Consider the following 21,836-nt stretch of genomic DNA (forward strand, 5'->3'; position numbering starts at 1 on the left):
TTGTGCCTGATTAGAAATATATATATTAATGAAACTGTTCAAAATTAAGATGCAGTGTGATTTTTTTTTTTCCTAACAGACAGAGCCATTTCAAAAGCCAGTTTCACTGGATCAACACCCAGATTATGCAGAATATATCTTTCATCCAATGGACCTTTGTACATTAGAAAAGGTTTGTATGAAACACGGAGAGGAAGATCCTTTCAGTTTGATTGCTATGGTTAAGATACCTTGAGTGTTTGTTGGGAGGCAGGAAAGAGGTTGTTAGAATTTTTTTTTTATTGTAGTTTTTTTTTTTTTTTTTTTTTTGCTTATAAATGCCAATTCAGTTATAGCTTGAAAATAATCATATGCCCACTGAATGAATCTGCTATTTTGTCTGAACCAGTAGCAAATGCTAAGGAAAAACAGTATGAAAAAGACAAACTTACACTGATGACCTCCTACTGTATAAATGCATCTAATTCCATTAATCATCCTGTGGGGAGACTTCGTTAATCAGAGTTTGCATTTGATCATCATGTTTGTTAGCTATTAGTGGATCACTGGTACATTGATTTGTCTTGGGACCATGTGAGTGTATGACCAGGGGTCATTCCAGACTTATGTACTGATCATTCAACAAATACTGTAATCTCCACTGCACCTGAGATGTGGAAGAAAAATGAAACAGTAAAGAGTTGGATTATGGTAGTTTGATTGTCAATTCAGTAATAAGCTAGGTGCTTCACATCATGACGTTCTTCATTCTCCACCGTGTTAATAAATAGTGGAGCACTGCAGAGCTTTGCTCTGCTACTACTTGGTGAAGAGTCAGCAAGCATTTTCATTCTCTGTCCCTTTACAGTGGACGTTGGTATCTGTGTTATAAAGGTATGACAAATCCATGTGATTGATTTTATCTAAATGAATTCCTTCACCCAGTTGGTAGGTTGGAATATCACACATCCTGTCTTATGTTGTCTGGTGAATAATTTTTTTCTGGGCCTTGTAAAAATTAAAAAAGCAAGAGTTCTGTGGAGCAGTAACATGCCAGTAGAATAATATTGTTTGAGGAAATTAACGGATGGTGTATTTTTTCCCTTGGTATTTTTTTTTTTAACATTGAAGAATTGAATTTAGTTTTATTAGAATTGATTTAGTTCATGTTTTCAGGACAATCAAAAACCAACATGAATTTGATAGATTCTTAAGTATTTAGAATTACAGGTTTTACTATAAATAAGTATTTTGTTTTATTAGTTGTATGACTTATGGTAGGAAACTGTTCAGGAAGAAGCTTTCACTTCTTACTCATTTCTGTTTCCTGATACATTTTAATTTTTTTATTTCCAGAATGTTAAAAAGAAAATGTACGGTTGCACTGAAGCATTTTTGGCTGATGCCAAATGGATTTTGCACAACTGCATTATTTACAATGGGGGTAAGAACTTATGCACATGTGTACTTATGTCCTTGAATATGAAATTCAGGATTAGATAAAGTAATAGATCAAGTTGTAGATTTGCTTGCAAATGCTGAAAGTATCTTTTTGCTAATTATTGTAGTTCCTAAACACAATAATTTTTTAAAGAGCTGACATACATATTATTTAGGACCAAATACTGCCTGTGCTGTCGCTTGCTCATTCCATCTTAAACTTTTTTCAAATTGACGATACATTGCTTTACGATTTTGCGTGATGCTGTGCTTTATAGGAGACCTAGTTGAGGAAATGATGCAACATGTTGATCACTTTACAGTGTATCAGTGGTGGGCAGGCTGCAGATGGATTAAGGGAACACTTTAACAGTTTTACTGTATTTGTTGGGAACATAATTGTTTGCCTATTTCTTTTACAAGTATGTATTTTGTGTATACTGGTTTTGCATTATCTTCTTAGATGTTCCCTTTTGTCTTTTAATACAGACTTTTAAAACTAAAACCTGTTGATTTTATCATATTTTAGCATAAGTTTTCTTGGTTAAAGAATTTTTCTTGTTTTCCCAGGAAATCACAAATTGACACAAACAGCAAAAGTCATCATCAAAATCTGTGAGCATGAGGTATGTGTTCCCCAGCTAATTTGATTGTTCTATCTGTATTTTTAAAGTGGAAACACATTCCATTGCTTGTACTTGTGATTGAAATAATGTTTTTTGTTGTGTATATTACATAACTCTAATTTGTGTAGGCTTTCTTATGTTTAGAGATGCATATCCATGGCCTATGGAATGATTTTGAAAAGGGCATTGCTAAAGTGTCTTCCGTTAGGGTATTCTCTATATATAATAAAGACTTTCAACGGTGGGTGGTGGGAGAAAGAAGACATATGGAATCTGCACAGACACTTATCTTTCCAAATGAATGCTTGAGTTGGAAAAAGAAACACAGATTTTCTGATCTATAAATACATTTTTTTGTGTTTCATCTGCCGTTACTATATGGAAGTCCTATGAATAAGTACAGAAATGACTGCCTGTGTTTTTAGCTGATCATTTGCACTGATTTTATTTCAGTGGCAGTTTGTAATGTTTTGCATTACAAATACTTGCTATTCTAAATGTAGTATGTTTGAACAGTGTTTCAGTTATAAATTATCTGATGATCTGACACTTTGTGCCAAGCGTTTTCCTCACCCCTGGGTTGACAGAGCAATATGCATGATATGCATTAAATTCTGAGATTGTATCTTCACAGAAAAAAAAAGCATGTGTAACCTGAGCCTGGCTTCTTACATGTTTTTTGTAATCTGAGTATAAGGAACAAAATATTTAATTTTTTGTTCTGCCTAAATTACTATGAAATGAAATGCCCAATTGAGGTTATATTTTTGTGTCTGGAACAAATGATGATAAATCACAGAATCACAGAATTTCTAGGTTGGAAGAGACCTCAAAAATAATTCTTTATCACTGGAACAAATACATCAACAAAGCAAGAATATTTTTTTGACTGGAGTAAATGACAGCGTAGCACATAATCTGAAGAGATATGTAAAAATGTGATTAGTTCATTAGCTGGAAATGATACATTACAGCGGTAGAAAAAGATGGGTTTCTGTCAAAACAGTGTTGAGTTCATGACAAGTAATGGTTGATTTATGACCATAGAATTGTGGGAAAATTATGTTAGTAAATTTGGTTAACTTTATAATATTTGTTAATCACACTTTAGGCAGTGTTTAAGCTACTAAATAACCATTTGCTCTCTCTTTTCAGATGAATGAAATTGAAGTGTGTCCGGAATGTTACTTAGCTGCTTGCCAAAAACGAGAGAATTGGTTTTGTGAGCCTTGTGTAAGTTAAGGGCTATGGTAGCCTAGACAATAGATTAAACAAAGTTCTCATTTGACTCTGACTTGTTATCCTCCCATTGTTTTCAACCTGTGGTGGTTACTGAGGAGTTAGTGAGTCAAGGAAAACTGCTGAAGTTTACTGAACCACTGGCTTGTGGTTGTGCATCATGCAAATCATGGTCCTCGTGGAAACTGAAGCTCATTTAAAGATGTTTAGCTGTCAGATTGCATACTTTCAGTGAGAAATACCTGTTGTCAGCAAGCAGTTTGCAGCCTCTCAGTCCACAAATACAGGATATTTGCTCATGGGTCATCTGTGGTACTTGCACTTAGCGTTTTAGAGGTAATACTGCTTGTATCTTCTTCATGTGTGTTTTACCTCTTCCTCTAGAGCAATCCTCATCCTTTGGTCTGGGCTAAACTCAAAGGCTTTCCATTCTGGCCTGCTAAGGCACTGAGGGATAAAGATGGGCAAGTTGATGCCCGTTTCTTTGGCCAACATGACAGGTGAGAATTTAACCAAAGGATGTTTTTGGCTGTAGTTAAAAAATTCATATTGTAACTTCGTGCTCTTGGAGTTTTTGGATTCTGTTTTTTTGAAACGTGACTCTGACAAGCTATATAATACTGTAGCCTATACATTTTTGTAGAATGCAAGTCGTTTTTGTAAGACTAACACCTATATAATCTCACTGTATATGCACGTTAATTCCTGTGACTGTGATTTTGTGCTGCAATGAACTGCAGTTCTTAAGGGTGGAACCAAATATCGTATAAACACTACAGGAATGAACACACAACTGTGGATTTAAAAAATGGGCAAAAATGATCTGTGTTGAAAATGCCAGCTTTGCTCTGAAAGGTATTTTTTCTGTTCCTGTGAACCCTCAGCTTAGATGGAGAAAGCCATGGTGAAGACTAGTTGATTTATAATGAATTAAAAATACAAATCCATATAGTTATAAAAACATGTGCTTTAAAGCTGTACGGGGCCATGAAACTGTTAAGTCAAAGTTTCCCAAGCTTCTTTGGAAAGCAAAGTTTTAGAGTCTGGCTCATTTCATGATGAATAAAATCTTTCCAGTACTTGTTGGAGAGAAGCAATTTTTCCTCACATTGGGGAGTTTGATTGCTCTTACATTAGGTGTAAAAATAGATTGTTATGTATTTAAGAATGTTATTTTGAAGTCTTTTTTTTTTTTTCCTGAACTGTGTTTTTCTGTTTCTCTGCTAATTATGAACAATGGAAAGATTGTTTAGTAACAGTCATCTTACAGTTCCACAGACTATTTTGGTTAAGTATGTTTCGTCATACTTGACCAATGTTTATTCCTGTTTTATGTGTTACTGGGGAAGTGTAAAATAAGCTAGGAATAATCTAAGACAAGCAATTACTTACATACCACAGCTTAAGCACTGAGCTGTTAACGGAAGGTGGAGGTAGGCCTTTGAAATTACCTGATATGTGCATATCTTTATGACTAGGATAAAATAAATAAAAATTTGAAGAAAAATAATAAGAGTTGCCAAAGTCAATTTGCAGTGTGAAATGTAGTCATATCATCTTTTTTTTTTTTTTTTAATAGGGCCTGGGTTCCAATAAATAATTGCTACCTCATGTCAAAAGAAATTCCTTTTTCTGTGAAAAAGACTAAAAGCATCTTCAATAGTGCAATGCAAGAAATGGAGGTTTATGTTGATAACATTCGTAGAAAGTTTGGAGTATTTAATTATGCACCTTTCCGGACACCATATACTCCCAACAATCAATACCAAATGTTGTTAGATCCTGCAAACCCAACTGCTGGAACTGCAAAGACAGACAAACAAGAGAAAATCAAACTGAACTTTGATATGACAGCATCACCCAAGATTCTAATGAGCAAGCCTATGTTGAGCAGTAGTACTGGTCGTAGGATTTCGTTGACAGATATGCCACGGTCACCAATGAGTACAAACTCATCAGTGCACACTGGATCTGATGTTGAACAGGACGCAGAGAAAAAAGCAACTTCCAGTCATTTTAGTGCAAGTGAAGAATCCATGGACTTTACAGAGAAAAATACAGGTAAAAAAAGAAGGGGGTACAAGACTTCTGCATTTGTTTAATTTACTAGTTAGAATTGTTATGATTAGGAGATACTCTATTTAAAAATTGATAGCTCTTTTTCAAGGTGTTAATTAGTGTTCCCCAACTGAGTAGCTAAAATATGATAAAATTACAGTTGTACAGGCAGCGTAGATAAACAGAAATAGGAGCAGCAAATACAGAATTTGGACTTTGCAGACTTACAATGTAGTGAAAGACCAAACAGTAGCTAATTTTGTGTTGCTCATGCAAACCATCCATCAAATTAAGATCATCACTATCTAACCCCTCCAATATGATATGTTATTTGAGTGTCCATAAAACTGCTTTTGTTGAAAGAATTTCTTTGCAAAGGAAATTGAATCTTTTTTTTTCTTTAACTTTTGATAATGCTTTAAAAATTGATTGGAGATAAACTTTTACCAGTCCTGTATAATGGGTAGCTTAACTGCAAATAATTGTTCAGACTTAACATACAATTCTGCATTTTTTTGTCACATATTTTGGAGCAATAGAAAAGTTCCAAATTGCTAATGGATTTGGTACAGTTTTTGACAGGGTCTAATTTTTCAGATTCCTTATAAAATTTTTTTGGTAGTGGCATATAATCAAGTAAAAACTTGTAAAAACTTTGAAGTTTTCCAAGTTTCTTGATCATGGAAGCTGAAAAATAAGGGAAGTTCTAAAAGCTACATGTAAAGGATGGTTGAAGATACATAAGAAATTGGAGACTGGAAAAAATGGTTGAAGTGATAACAGTGAAGCTTCCTAAATTTTATTTTGCTTTGATATGATCAATATCATAGATTTTTTATTTTTTTTTATGTTAGACTTGAAATTGTAACCCAAAAGAAGCATTACGCTTAGGAAAAGCTTTCATATAAATTTTTCTTCTTCCTTTCTCTCAGGATTCACATACATTTTTTACACAGATTTTACATAAATCTTGAGAGAAAGCTTTTTTTTCCTTCTAAATTTTTATTTTAGATGATCTGATGTTAAAAATAGCATTAGAGGAAGCTGTAGAGGGCTTCTTCAAACAAGTGTATGTAACTTATTATGGAGGTTATGTTGTGCAATAGAAATGCTTATTCCATTGTTCTGCAGTGTGTGTGCTGTCAAATAATTTCTTGAACTGACAACCATGAACACCAAATGGACAGTAGACCTGGCAGGTCATGGTTTGGGAATCTTATTCCTCTTAGCCCAAAAAAGCTAGGCTGTGAAATGACATTTGGGTACACGTTATCTTGTGATGGGATCCTGTACATCTTATGAAAGTGATGATAAAGTAACTCTGATGAGTTAAAGTGTATGAAAAGATATGGACATTTCAATAGATAATAACATGTCAAAAGAAATAATTCATTTTATAGATCAGTTATCACGTGTGTGTGTATCTTTCACACGAGGTCTAGCTTATAGGTGCTGTTTTCTGTCTTAAGATGTAGAGTTTTAATTAATAACCCAAACCATTTTAATTAATAACCCAAACCATTCTGTGATTCTATGAAAGAGTTCCTGAAACAGCAGATATCACTACCTTTTAGGAATCTGAAAAAATATATAGACAGTCTTTTAGGCACTGGGGAACACAAATTGTTCAGCAGTGAGTTTAGATTGACAGTTTCAGAGCATTAAGCAGAGATTTAATGGACAACTCTTGCTGACAGGCATTAAGACTTTCTTTTCAGGTAATGGCCTACAGATGTTTCCCTTTCTAGACAGATTGGGTGTTTCCAGAAGTTTGTTTTTGAAACATGACTTTGCATACATTTTGAAGGATCAGAGCGCAGAATTTTGCCTAAACTGTGTGTAAATTAGAATATCCTACTACCTAATCTGTGAGATTTCATCAGTAATCTCCAACTCCACTGACTAAATTTAGTATGATTTGTGTTTTTAATTCTCTATTTATGTATCTATAAAATAGGCTAGTTTTATTTTTTAAAAATGTTTACCTACATACATGCAATAAAATAGATAGCAGTCAGAGTTTGTTTACATTTAAAATAGCCAAATCTCAAAAGTTGAAAACTTCACTGAAAACAGAGTTGTTTTGAGATTAAACATTCATTTGGCCTGAATAGAATTAATAGCTGTAGTAACATGATTTTCCTTACAGTTTCTTTTTTTATTAAACTAAAGTATGAGACAGTTGTAAGTTACAGTGGAGATATAACATGATGTTGAAATTATTAAACAAAAATCCTTTCCCTGCTTTTAAAGGTTTAAAAGCTGTTTTGTCCCAGTGAGTATGGCTTTATTGTGATTATTTTTAAACCTTTCTTTATTAATTTTGTACTTTTTCAGCTTCTCCAGCACCCACAAGAACAGGTCAAGCAGGGAGCTTGTCAGGCAGTCCCAAACCCTTCTCTCCTCAAGCGTCAACACCAATTTCTGCTAAGCAAGAAAGAACTTCCACTCCAGGAAGCATTCTGAATCTTAATCTTGGTTAGTCTTGACCTTTGAAAGTCTAATTCTGTTACAGCTGAGTAAGTTACAGTGGTGTTAATGTGAGAAAATATGAACAAACTTGATTCTACTTAGCTTTAAATGAACAAAGGACTTTACATGTGGCACTTATATAATTATTGTTTCATCAAATAAGCTGTTCTTTTTTTTGTTTTATAAATTGAATTGAAGTTCCTGTTATCATTTCTTTTTGATGGAAGGAAGTAGCTGAGATGATTTTTGGCTAACCTGTACAAATGAATGTTACTAAACAGTAGGTAAGTTTAAAGCTTGTAATAACATGAATATTGCCATTCTTCACTCATCAGTCTCTTCTGTGAGCACCTGGTAAAGTTTCCTGTGTTTTTTAGGGTTTAGGATTTATTAGGGTTTCTCTTTTGCTATCTTCATGTCACCTCTTTGCTAACCATCCACATCTAGGAAGATAGATGGAGAAAAGGAATTAGCAGACATCTTGAAAATCCCTTAGTTTTGGATTCTGAAATTTTGAAAGATGAAGTAGGAAAGTACTACTTTGGTAAAATAGTTCCAAAAGCCAAAGAGACATAAATCAGTTTCTTCAGTTATGCTTTGTTCCCAAGAGTATTCTGATTCAGTTCTGGCCACTTTTTTCATCCCAATGATATTACACAGAGAGACAGGATTCTTTCTCTTGGTCTGCCAAATACTTAAGGAAGGCTTGATCACAGCAAGCAGAATTTGAAATGCTTCCAGTGAGCTAGATGTAACTGTAGATACAAGCTTATAGTGTACTTTTTAGTGTGAATCCATCTGTGTGGACATAACCATTACTTACTTTTGCTGCACTGCAGCTGTTTGTTGCCTTACCTGAAAAAAAAAATATTTGCATTTGGGAAAAAAAAATGTTAAGAAACATTTTTGTATTGAAATTGTTTGAGCCACAGGTGGGAGACATTAGTTGGAGCTTAGAGTATTTTGAATACATAGGGTGGAACTGAAAATCTGTTGTTGTCCACAAGCAATACCATAAAAGAACAGCTAGTATACTTTTAGGTAGAATATCAAATATTTCTTCAACTTTAGGGGAATTTCCTTTGCTATATATGCTGTTTGGTACTAGGCATGGAAAGGGCACTTCTTCATTTGTTCATGTCAGCTATACCTGACATGGCTTCATCTGGGAATCCCATGGCTTTTAGATAAGATTAATTGTGTGAACAGGGATTCTTTGAAAAAACAAAAGTGAAAGTATAGAAAACAGATACTTGTACCTTAAGCAGCCAGCTTAAGGGCTGTATGATCATCCTACAACAATATTTCAGCAATAAGGAAAGACAAATATTGGAAATGAGCCATCAGTTCTTCCTGGTAGACTGGCTAAAGGGAAAAGTGCAGGTGTGAATGATCAAACTATACACAGATTGCTTGGAAAAATGTGTTAATTCCAGGTTTATATATATATACACGCCTGTCTTTGTGTATTAGAGTCAGAAAAGATGAGATAAAACTTTGACCCAATAAGGAATTATATTTTTCAGATGGGTGATGAGAAAAACTTACTTGTTTTCTTTGTACTAATACCTCAGAATTAATGAGACAAATTGGAAAAACAGATCTTCTCAGTGAGACCTCCTTCTGGGCTAGATAAGTTTGAAATGTGACACTTTGCTCTGTATAAGTACATTAAAGGAGGCTGTAGAGAGGTGGGGGTTGGTCTGTTCTCCCATGTGCCTGGTGACAGGACGAGGGGGAATGGGCTAAAGTTACGCCAGGGGAGTTTTAGGTTAGATGTTAGGAAGAATTTCTTTACTGAAAGGGTTGTTAGGCACTGGAACGGGCTGCCCAGGGAGGTGGTGGAGTCACCATCCCTGGAAGTCTTCAAAAGACGTTTAGATGTAGAGCTTAGGGATATGGTTTAGTGGGGACTGCTAGTGTTAGGTCAGAGGTTGGACTCGATGATCTTGAGGTCTCTTCCAACCTAGAAATTCTGTGATTCTGTGATTCTTCCATATTAAGATAGAGGGTCTGCTGGGTAGATATTATAGTGTCTCTTGTCCAACTTTCCCCTTTTGGCCATCTTTTCCTCTATTTATATCCTGCCATGTAGTGATGGTAACTCTGTATTTATCAAATCCTAGAGCAAAGCTTTCTATATTTTTTTCTTTTATTTATATACATATTATATACATATATATGGCAAAATTAAAAAAAAAATATAAAAATCAACACTCAAATTCTTTCAGTGTGAATGAAAAAGCTTTGTGAGTGCTGATTTCTTTTGAAATTCTATCCTTATCATGCCTGAAAGGAAACTGCACGTCTTGAAAGCTAACTGTAAACAAAACACCTAACTGTAAAACCCTAAGATGTAAGCTGGCAATGCTCCAGTAAAATCATGATTCCAAACTACACTAAGGAAAAGAGGTAAGTCCCATACTTCATTTCTGACACAACGTTATTTAAGCTGTCCTTGGAAATTGATGAGGGAAATTCCACATTATTCCTGGTTAAACTTTTTGATAGTTTCATCACTCTTTCAACCTCACGTGAATATCCAATCTAAATAATGTTTGCTGGAAATACAGCACATTATTCTAGTTTGTTCCTGACCATGGAGAACAATGGTCGCTATCACCTTTTAGGCAGCTTTCTCTACATTAAGGAGGAAGGCTGTTAATATTTTTTTCATGTTTCATCTCTCCAAAGGGAATTTTCCCCCTTACATAATATTTTCTAAATTGATTTTGTCTCTTTCCTATGAACCACCTCTTGTTTGCACGCATTTTTTTTTTCCCTGTGTGTTTATATTTTTATTTTTAAGTGCTCCAAATGGAATGATGTGTTATAATTCATGTTTTGCATAACTCAGAGAACCAGTCTTTAAGTCAGGAAGTGTTAGGAAGAGTTTCTAATGACACTTTTGATGTATTGCTTCTCCAGTAGCATCACATTGAGTCATATTTACTATACAGCAGTCAGGTCTTTTTTTTTCCTCTATTCTTCTTTAGCCAGATACTCCTCATTTTATAAATGGGTCTTTGACACCTCCCCCTCTTCTTAAGTGCAGAGTGCAGAAGAGCTGTAGCTTAACAGCAATTAGAACTATTAATTCAGCTTCTTTGTTTCAGAAACACTCTGTAGTTTAAAAACATTTTGAACTGTGGCCCCTTTCCTAAAAAAGGCAGCCTTCATTTCTGTCATCTAAGGATAAATTACTGTCATCATAGTAATTAAGGAAAATGTTGACTAGACCTGAGTTTTAGAATAGTGTTTTGATGTTTGAGGTGAAGTATCCTCCTATAATAACGCACCTACCTGGTGATAATGAGATCTCCTTTCCTTCATTTGCTTCTGGGAATGTCAAAATAATAGTGAAGCGCCAAAGTTGGTATTTTTCACAGGTGCTGTCTACCATATGTCCAGTTAATTTCTTTTTTTAGGAGGATGTGTGAATTAGTTCAAAATCTACTAGGGACTTAAACTCTAATCAACAATGCATTTTTGTAGCTTGATAGGGGAAATAGTTTTCTGCGTTCCTTTGCTATAGTACATGTATCATATCGTTCCATTCCATGATAGCAACTCAGCGACAGGACATCCTTTTAGTATTGGGATAATGTCTCCCCTGCATATTCATAAGTCAATTAAGAACAAAATATAAGACTGAAGGGTGTTATTCTGCTCTTATCTACAATAGCAATAGGGGAAAAAAAACAATACCTGTTTCTTTAATAAGCACTAGAGCTAGATGCCTTATTTGTTTTGTCATTGTAGATGAAACCATTCAAAGCTCTTCAGTGTGATGAAGTATCTTGAACTGCAGGTTCAGAAAATTAACAGTATTTCTTTCATCACAGAAAAATTAACTTTTACAAATAGCTTGTCTTTCCAACCTAAAAATCAATGCAGCTGTAATTTGTATGTTTTCAAAGAGCTACCTGTCATCAGTTAAGATGGAAGTTAGGCTGAAATCTCATTTTTATTTCAGCCCCTCTGGGGTAGATTATGGAAAGTCAGAGGAGTTTAATTAAGCTGTGACTTGTGATTGTGATTTTACTTAACTTCTTTAGTAGTCTGCTTTTTGTCATTCACTTTCTGTCCCAGTTTTTTGGCATAAGGGGATTTTTGGCTGCCTTTATTTCTGCAGTGAAGCCCCAGACAAAAGTCTGTGTTCTCTTGCTGGCAGAAAAAAATATTCTTAAGACAGTACTAGATTACCTTTGGTTTACACTGCAATAATTTACTGTAATGCCTATGTGAAATATTTTCCAAAGTTACAAACTGGTATACTGTATATTATGCAGAAAGTTATCTTCCTGAATTGAAATTAATTTCAAGACCATCTCTTACAGAAAGTTAAAGGTCAGTTTTTATCAGTCTATGAACGCACAGGAAGGAGAAACCTAGTTCTAACCCAAGGAACAAATTTTTCAAAAATACTTAAACGATTTAGGGCCTTTGTTATTTTCAAAATTTACACCAAAAAGTGATGGAGTTTGTGGTATGTTTGGTCTTTTGCAGTATGAAAATGCCACATGAGGACTGTGAAATTCAATATTACTTTTAGGATCATTTCACTGGGGCTAGAAAATATGACTGTGCGTTAGATTATTTAGTCTGAATTTGTGTATGCTATAATGCATATATATATATATATAAATAATCCAAGGTGATCCAATATATAGCCTGTATATTTAACTTGTGGGATTGCAGCATATAAGTTGCTGCCTCTCTCTGGGAGGAGATGGGAAACTGCTATTTAAGCAGAAAAGAAAAAGTGCATCAATACTTGAATGGTTCCTTCTGCACCTGCTCTACATGTAATACAGATTCTGTTTGCAGCCCTAGTGGGAGGTAGAGTGGCCAGCCCAACTATGACACCTGCATTGCAGAGCTTGAGGCACCCTATGATGGCTCTTAAGTGTACCTATGAGCTAAAACTCATGAAGAACATTAGAACAGAGGAATCATTGGCTTAGCTCTTTATTTCACTTTCCTCTATGAATTGTACATCCAAACAATGTCTTGGAGATGAGTGGTTTTTTTTGTGGTTTTGTTTTAAAGTAAAATAAGAATACTGTGATATCTTGGTAACTTCTGTGGATTGAAATTGTAAATGAAGTAAAAATGCTCGTTGTGCTAGTGTTGTCTTGTGTCTTCTCAATGGCCTCTGTGGATCTTACTTAATCCTACGATGAGCCAATTCAAGGAGCTAAAGTGGCAGAACCTAGTTCTTCTCTCCATTCCATCCACCTTGTTCGTGTCCTCTTCCTCCTGCCCAGACAAGCAACTAATTCCAGAGTGGTTTGGTGTTCTGAGCTCCAAAATGAAGTGTCCCCATTGCTAGCAAAGAGTAAATAATAGGACTGTGGAACAGAAGTAACCTTTTTTAAAAACTGGAGCAAAAATGTGAAACTTAATTGCTAAGACAGTTTTAGCCCTACTCTGCTGACAGATCTGTGTATTTCAGTCAAAATTCTCTTAATTGTATTGGAGAGCTCAAGAGAAGATTTTGCTGGCATATATTGAAAAAAAATAGCTTATTAAATTTATTACTGTATCTGGTGTAACAACCCATATGACTTATCTTTTAAATTCTAACTCATGTCTACAAGGATCATTATTTAATTTTCTCTGTGAAAATATACTAATAGCAGTAAATAACAATAACTTAGTAGAGCTGCTGTTGGGCAACTTACTCAATGATAATTTCTTGATAATTTAATGTTGATGGAAAAGAGCATCCGTATAACTTATGCATGCAGTTTGCATGTGAGATATGTAGCATCAGAGAGGAAGAATCCGTTATTTTTAGTGGAGTCATTTTAGAATCACTGTTTAGCCTGTAGTTATAAAAGAAATGAAAGATGTTTCAGGTTGTGTTGTTACTCAGTAAAATTTGTCGTACGTGGATAATGATATTTTTTCTTTTTGCAAAATATTTTTCTTTGATCCTTTTTCTTTTTCTAGATCGTAGCAAAGCTGAGATGGATCTGAAGGAGTTGAGTGAGTCAGTCCAACAGCAGTCCACCCCTGTGCCACTCATTTCACCAAAACGACAGATACGTAGCAGGTTCCAGCTTAATCTTGACAAGACAATAGAGAGCTGTAAAGCACAACTTGGTGAGTATACCACTTGAGGAAATTCTGGAGTTTAAAAAGTGTTTTCAAATAGTAAAACTTTAAATATTTTATGCATTAACACAAGAGTAAGAGGGTGTTAGAGCTCTTAAACACCAATAGAATACATTGAACTAGTTTAACTTAAAATAGTGAGACCTTACATTTTAGATTTTTGCCAAAAATCTTTCATTCTTTCATCTTTTAATTTGTTTGTGAACCATTTTGTTGAAGATAGTATAGCAGAATTAAAGTCTTTCTATTTGCTTTGTAAATTGAAAAATTGAAAAACTATAGCTAACTTAGGTTAGCTGCACAAATTATTATATCCAGTCGTACAGGAGCTGTTAAAAATAGTCTAGCAGTTAATTGAAGATTGTCTAGGCACTAGAGAATTACAGATTCTTCTCACAAAAATTATGCTGTCTAAAACTGATTGTGCTGACATGTGCGGAAGTAACTAATCAGGTGAACAGTGCTACTAATTTAAGGGTGGTTTGTTGTGGATACTAATTATTCCTCTTCATATTTGTCAGCATTGGCCCAATATCGAGCAAAGCTACAGCTTGTAGGTAGTGGTGGAAAAACAGTGGAAGGAGGGCTGTTGAATCAAATAAAAATAATTGGAATACGTGAAAGGTAATTCTTACACATTTTGATATTGAGATAGGGAACTAAGGGAGGTGCTTATAGCTTAAGGACTGACAGGGTAATGGTATTTGTATACCTCGTTCTATGGAGGGAACTTTTTTTTTTGGTAATGCCAGTCAGTCTGATATCAGCATGGAATGTACTTTTCTCCCCACAATTAGGAATAAATGAAATATCTGAAGCTGTTTATACTGCAGTAGAACACAGTGACTCTGAAGATTCTGAAAAATCTGACACCAGTGACAGTGAATATAGTGATGAGGATCAGAAATCAAAGAATGATCAAGAAGATGGAGAGGATAAGGAAGGTACAAGGAGTGACAAAGAATCATTGAGCTTGAAAAAAAAACCTAAGCCCCCAGCACAGAATGAAGACAAGGAGGAACTTAAAAGCACAAGTCCAGAAGTGGAGAAAACAGATGACCCAGTCAAAGAAAAGGCAATTACCGACACTGAAAAAGAATTTTCTGAAAAGGGAAAAAGTTTGCAACATCCTGCAAAAGAAAAACTGAAAAGTAAAGATGAGACAGACTCTCCAACTGTGCATCTAGGACTGGACTCTGATTCTGAGAGCGAACTTGTCATCGATCTCGGAGATGATCATTGTGGGCGTGAAGGACGGAAAAACAAGAAAGAATCTAAAGAACCTCCTCCTAAACAAGATGGTAGGATGAAATTCTCTTTTTTCTTTACTGTAGGGCTGTTGTTGAAGTTAGAACTGTTAGCTCTATTTTTGCATTAAGATGCTAAAAATATCCATACTAAAACAATTTTTATGAATGATTTTTCATTCTTTATGAAGGAGGGTTTTCAGTCCCCATTATAATTTCTGGTTTAAATAAATTTAAACCACAAATTTAGAATTTTTTTTTGCTGTGTTAATGAGTTCCATCTGAAACTACATTTCTATAGACATCCCAAAATCACAGCTGTAGAAGTAGTTGGAATTTTTCGAACATACAAATTTCATAAGGGCCCATTAAAATCAATGCTTAAAGGCAATAGAAACTTCTGTTTGCTTTTGCAGGGGGTAAAAGGGATCTCTAGACCTTTAAGAAAGTGAGTTTGTCAGTTTTCTTAGTGTTTTGGTCATGTGAGGGAGAATGGTACTTACTTCTCTAGCCACTGGATTTTGAAAATAAAGTAATATGTTTCAGGTGAGCTGAAGGACAGTAAATGAGTTATTCGACAAATGGTAAATTGTCAGTAAGAGAGGACAGTGGTAAATCATGAGAACTAATACACCATTGCTGATTCAAGCCAAACTCTATACCTGGTAACTCATGTCTAGCAAGTGATGCCATTTTTCTTATATAGATACAAGTTAAATTTAAAAGAAGTTAACTGTAATATTTTTGCTGATTTCAGAACTGTGTTGGGCACAACACAAAGTGATATTCAGATTTATTTACTTGATCTGGAAGGATTTTCTCAGCTTCAGTGGTTCAGCGATGAGGGAGAGCTGAGTAGACAGAGCAAAGCCTGACCATATATTGCCCTGTTTCATTGACTGTGTATAAGTCCTGAGTGAATATCGTATTTCAAATGTGGATAATTTCTTCTCATATTCCTTCTCATTGAATGAGGATTTCATATGTTTAGTGTTATCTTACATATTATTTGTTGGAGCTAAGGAATTCCTGTTTGTTTGTTTTTTTTTTTTCTTTGACGTGACAAGCACAGGTAACAGTGGGGTATTATATTTCAGCTTTTGACCATTTTTTACAATATCTATTTAAGAACTTCTGTTTAAGGTCTATCTGTAAACAGTTGTACTTTGCCAATGAAACTCATCTAAAAGCATCTGGTATCTTTTAATACCAATTGTTTGCTCAGTTGGTTGTCTGAAAGTTATTTGTCTTCTACTGTTTGTCAGAAGAGGACATATTAAAGTAACATCAGTTATACCAAGAAAATGTGGGTAAGAACATCCATGCATTTAGCTCACCAGCAACCCCAGTGAAGAGTTTTTTTTGATAAATCCTAACATTTCCCTGTCAAGGTGCACAGCAAGAGAATAGGATCTGCTATGTGGAACAATCAGCTGTGAACTCTGGGATGACAGGTTTAAGTGGTAATCCAGAAACTGTCTAACAAATGCGAACCTTTCTTCCAGAGAGGTCAGGCTGCTTTTCTGGGTTTTGTACTTCTTGTTTTGTTTTTGTCAACAGCTGGTGCTTCTCAATTGCCACCAATTTCAACTAGACTGAAATGAGTTTACTTGTAGAATATCAATATGTTGACAATTGACTGATCAGAAGCAGACAGAATGGGTTGTGAATTGCCTGACTAACCTGATCTCCTATGAGAAGATGATTTTCAGTAGATGAGGGAAAGGCTGTGGATGTTGTTTACCTGGATTTTAGTAAAGTTTTTGACACTGCTTCCACCAGTATTCTCCAGGAAAAACTGACTGCTCAGGGCTTGGAGAGGCGAACAGTTTGCTGGATGAAGAACTTCCTGGGTGGATGGGCTCAAAGAGGCCTAGGGAATGGAGTTCAGTCCAGTTGGTGGCTGGTCACCAGTGGTGTCCCCCAGGGCTCGGTCTTGGGGCCAGACTTTGGCATGGGCTGCCCAGGGACATGGTGGAGTCCCCATCCCTGGAGGTATTTAAGAGACTTGGATGTGGCGCTAAGGGACATGGGATTTGGTAGGTCAGGTTGACTGTTGGACTTGGTGGTCTTGAAGTTCTTTTCCAACCTAGGTGATTCTATAATTACCTTTGGAGGAAAATAATTCAAAGTAGTCTGGAAGGTGCATATGACTCTTCTAAAAATTAGCTGTAAAATTGTGGGTCAGATTCGCTGGTGAAAAGCTGACATTAAGTTTTATGTTTGTTTAGTCGTAGGTAAAACTCCACCTTCTTCCAGTGCAAGCACCCAGCCTCTACCAGAAACTCCAGTTCTTACCCGCTCTGCAGCCCAGACTCCACCAGCTGGTGTGACAGCAACTACCAGCACTACTTCTACTGTTAGTGCTCCATCTGCAGCCACTGGAAGCCCTGTGAAAAAGCAGAGGCCTCTGCTGCCTAAGGAAACAGCCCCTGCTGTGCAGCGAGTAGTGTGGAATTCTTCAAATAAATTTCAGACATCTTCTCAAAAATGGCACATGCAGAAGATGCAGAGACAGCAGCAACAGCAGCAGAACCAGCAGTCTCAGTCACAGCAACCTCAGTCCTCTCAAGGCACAAGATACCAGACAAGACAAGCAGTTAAAGGTATACACTTTCTAACTCAATGTGCCCATGATGCCATAATTCCCCAGTAGTGATCTCAGTGGTCCAACGCTGCCTAACCAGGAATTCTTCCATATAAACAAAATCTCAAAGTCTGGTTCTACTCTAAGTGACTTTAAAATACAACAACTTACTCACCATACCTGCTCTTTCTGGTGTGTATTTAGAGACATGTCTCCTTATTTGAATGACAAAACATTTGTGCATGTATCTGTAAAATATTTTTGCCATTCTTAGCTGTCACAGATTTGAGAGAGTAAACAGAACTATTTTCTGGATTACGTGATTAAATCATCAACTCTATTCCAGTTGCACAATTACCACCACCACTATCTCAGTATCTACAAACTGGATCCAATTTTATCTGTCAAGAAGCTGATTTGTAGAGGGTTTTTTTTCATACAGTAATTTGTTAACAATGAAATTACCCAGGCTGCATTTGTCTTTGAAATCCCTGTTGATGGGAAGAATCAACTCTTAATAGGACTCTGATAACCAGTTCACTGGGCAAACAGTCTGGCATGTCACAGTGTTTTCACAACTGTTTTCTTACCATCCTTTTGCCAGAGGTTTTTGTAATAGTAGGCGCATGGTTATGTAAGCTAGCATCTCAACTACTTCAGTTCAAAGAACAGCAGCTTTATGCAAATCTAGCTTTATTTGTAGTTTCAGATTAATCAGCTGAACTATTTTCAGGTTTGCTAGATACATTCAGATATATTCTCCATTCTGCTAATGCTACCAGCAAGCCAGTAATTTCTTACATAAGAGAGGCTTACATATCATACACATACAAACATTTACCAGAGTGACATTTCCCTGCTCCCAAACTGTTTTTGTGACTCATTCAAGAAGTGATGAAGAAGTGTTATTTTTCTGCTTATAGACTCCACAAATTTGGTACAGAAATATTCAGTGAGAGAAATAAAGGGGAAACTTGGTGTTTTATTTTTATAGTCATGCCTTAGTATGAGCTCAATAACATGGACTAAACTTTGAGTGTTCAGCCCATGAGTGTGTTTTATCAACATACTATTGAGTGCATCACAGCTATATTCTGTCTTATGTATTATATGCTAGAAATATCACATGAAAACATTCTAAAATATATAGCTTTTTGTACGTACTGAAATGACATAAAAATAGTGCCTAGGGATAATTTGAAGAACTATTGTGTTTCAGTTATTTGTGTTTTGAAGATATCAGCAACTGAGACATCTTTATAATGTGAATCGCTTAAAGAGTTGTCTAAAAAAATTAAGGCAGGTGAGTCATTAGGGATGTAAAGGTGAAAGGTATTTGCTCTTATTTTTGAATTACCAACTGTTTTAAAATTATTTGAAATATTGAGCAAGGATGAGAAAGCTTTTCCTGTTTGAGTTAACTCAAGACTCTCTTCCTGTTTAATTCTCTGAAGAAATTCTTTACTTTAATGAGTTAATCTCATGTTGCATTCCTTGCTCTGCACCCAGCCAATGGCTGAGCTTGAGCTGGATGTATGTATATTAAAGACATCACAACTCAAAACTAACGATAATTAGTAGCATTAGTAAAAAAAAAAAAAAAAAAAAAAAAAAAAAAAAGAATGCAAATAACACCAGAAAGTGAGACTAAAACAGACCGTCTTCAACAGTATCTCACTAAACCTTGTTTAGAAAACAAAAAATAAAAATATGCTATTAGTTGGGAGTTCTGCAAATTGAGAGGTTAGGAAATGCTAAGGGAGACTTTTGCATTGGCCAGTCTAAACTTGTAAGATTTGGAGTTGTTTGCTACGTTACCTTTAAGCCTTGTTAATAATGTATCAATTCAGTGACTGGGCACTGTAGAATCTGTTGATTAAATAGCACCATTGTATAAGTAAGACAAATCTTGGAAATGGTTAGGTGCATATATTTAATGAACATTAAAATTAGAAAAAGTTTGCCTATTCATTTTCATAATCGTTTGTGATTGATGATCTGCTGTACGTTTTCTTTCCACAGCTGTGCAGCAGAAAGAGATCACCCAGAGCACTTCCACATCAACCATAACCTTGGTTACAAGTACTCAACCGATTTCTATGGTTACAAGTTCTGGATCTGCAAATACACTTTCTTCCTCAGTTAATACAGACTTGCCAATTGCAACAGCTTCAGCTGATGTGGCTGCAGATATTGCTAAATATACTAGCAAAGTAAGTTCTTGGATAGGATTTTCTTTATTTTTTTTTCATGAATTGAACTTTCAAATATCTAAAATTTTAAACTGTGAAATAAAAACTTTATTGTGAAATTAATAATTGTTATTATATATTGTATACTCATTCTGCTGGGTAGAAACAGCTAGACTTTGGTGACAGTGCTGAACCATCATTGTGCAACTGGCTGAATGCTGCCATTCTAAGCCAGAGTGTATGTACAATATGCTCTAGCTGTCCAGGTACTTCAGACTCTTTGGCTCTCATATTCCCCATTGCTTCTTTTGGTTACACTGTGTTCAGTTTTGGCCTGTTCTTGGTAAAGTGTAGATAGTCCCATAGCATCATATTTACAGTAAACATTAATATTTCATTATCTGTATTTAGTAACACACAAAAATGTAGCTTTGTTTTAAAACACAAATATTAAAAGCATAAGAATTAATCTTGACTATCAACTTTCAATGTGGTCAACTTTCATATGGTCTTGGTAGGATTGTCAGTGGTAAGCAATGTCAGTAAATGCCTTTTTTTCCTCTTTTTTATTTTTATTTTTTATTTTTTAATTTGTCTTTTCTCACAAACTCAGTTATATTTTTTGTTTGTAACTGACTTCAATAGCAATGTCTTGGTAATTAGAAGGTCAAGCTGTTCACCAATTCAGGACAATTAAAAAAATCAGACTCCTGATAAATAATGTTGTCTTCTACCTTCTAAAATAGTCTTTTAAAAGTAGATCCAGGTAAACATATATATATACAGCTATGTGACCTTGATAGTAATAGAACTTCATATTAGAGTGGTTACAATGAAAAGTAAGCTGGTATCTATTAAAAATGTATATCAACTTTTTTTTTTTGATTTTTGTGTTTCAGATGATGGATGCCATCAAAGGAACAATGACTGAAATTTATAATGATCTTTCAAAAAATACCACTGGAAGTACAATAGCTGAGGTTAGTGTAAGATTAAAAAACAAAAACAAACAAACAAACAAAATAAAACTGCTTCTATTTAACTTTGAAAGTTGTGAAAATAAATAACTTTATTTCACATGGTATAAAAATATCATATAATCATATAGTACTGTATAGCTATTCCTATAATACATTATATGTGAATGCTATCTAGAGATCATATTTTTTTTGCTGTTACAGAAGTAATGATTAGTGTGGTAGAGAAAAACACTGAAAAAATATCAGTTGGGCTCTATAAGATAAGCAGAAAGATCACCAATAAATACAAGCAAAACTGAGGAACAGATTTTTGATTCTGGTTAGAGAAATTAGAGACTCAACTAATTTTAGACGGAAGTCCAAATTTAATAAAAGTGCTTTTTGTTTTCAAAGAGTCCTGCACTTTTTATGGTAAGAAAATCTAGCAAGCAAATAGAACACTTTCCTCATGTTAATAAAAAGGAGCCTTAATGTAAGTGATGATCAAGCTCTTCGTTATGGGCATGTTTTTCTGTATAATAGTTACGTATTCACTGCACCCTGTTTATTACTACTAAGTATTAACTTTTTAATATTTAGATTCGGCGTTTGAGGATTGAGATAGAAAAACTTCAATGGTTACATCAACAGGAACTCTCAGAAATGAAGCATAATCTAGGTATGAAAGTGACAGTTCAAAATCTTGTGTCTATCTTTTGTCCCAAATAGAAAATTTAAATGCCAGAAGTATACATTGTCTTCATCATATGATACTACAAATTAGCCCTGTAAAGGATAGAATACCTTATGGAACGTGCTGTGTTGATGTCAGTGGATGCCATTTCAATCCATACACAAAGTACTTTTGCCTGTGCATAGTAAATAACAGGTGTTCAGTCCTCTGAGACAAATTC

The 21,836-nt window shown here is 35.0% G+C and overlaps 1 protein-coding gene across 15 annotated transcripts in view; it reads left to right on the plus strand.

Annotated features, from left to right (window-relative positions):
• The window catches only part of ZMYND8 (zinc finger MYND-type containing 8), a 65,534-nt gene that overhangs the window by 36,777 nt on the left and 6,921 nt on the right, over window positions 1-21,836 (plus strand). For all 15 annotated transcript variants that reach the window (XR_005260573.2, XR_011804558.1, XR_011804559.1 and 12 more), the window contains 13 exons: window positions 80-172; window positions 1,336-1,423; window positions 1,990-2,045; window positions 3,201-3,278; window positions 3,669-3,784; window positions 4,864-5,345; window positions 7,680-7,820; window positions 13,773-13,925; window positions 14,735-15,238; window positions 17,416-17,790; window positions 19,794-19,984; window positions 20,863-20,943; window positions 21,523-21,601. Coding sequence is in view for 12 of the 15 variants with exons in the window: in XM_038166469.2 (XP_038022397.1) it covers window positions 80-172; window positions 1,336-1,423; window positions 1,990-2,045; window positions 3,201-3,278; window positions 3,669-3,784; window positions 4,864-5,345; window positions 7,680-7,820; window positions 13,773-13,925; window positions 14,735-15,238; window positions 17,416-17,790; window positions 19,794-19,984; window positions 20,863-20,943; window positions 21,523-21,601 (2,437 nt within the window). In the remaining 3 variants the exon portion in view is untranslated. The remainder of the gene's footprint in view (window positions 1-79; window positions 173-1,335; window positions 1,424-1,989; window positions 2,046-3,200; window positions 3,279-3,668; window positions 3,785-4,863; window positions 5,346-7,679; window positions 7,821-13,772; window positions 13,926-14,734; window positions 15,239-17,415; window positions 17,791-19,793; window positions 19,985-20,862; window positions 20,944-21,522; window positions 21,602-21,836) is intronic.

The sequence above is a fragment of the Anas platyrhynchos genome, chromosome 21 (assembly GCF_047663525.1).
Source record: "Anas platyrhynchos isolate ZD024472 breed Pekin duck chromosome 21, IASCAAS_PekinDuck_T2T, whole genome shotgun sequence".
NCBI classification, from domain to species: Eukaryota; Metazoa; Chordata; class Aves; order Anseriformes; family Anatidae; genus Anas; species Anas platyrhynchos.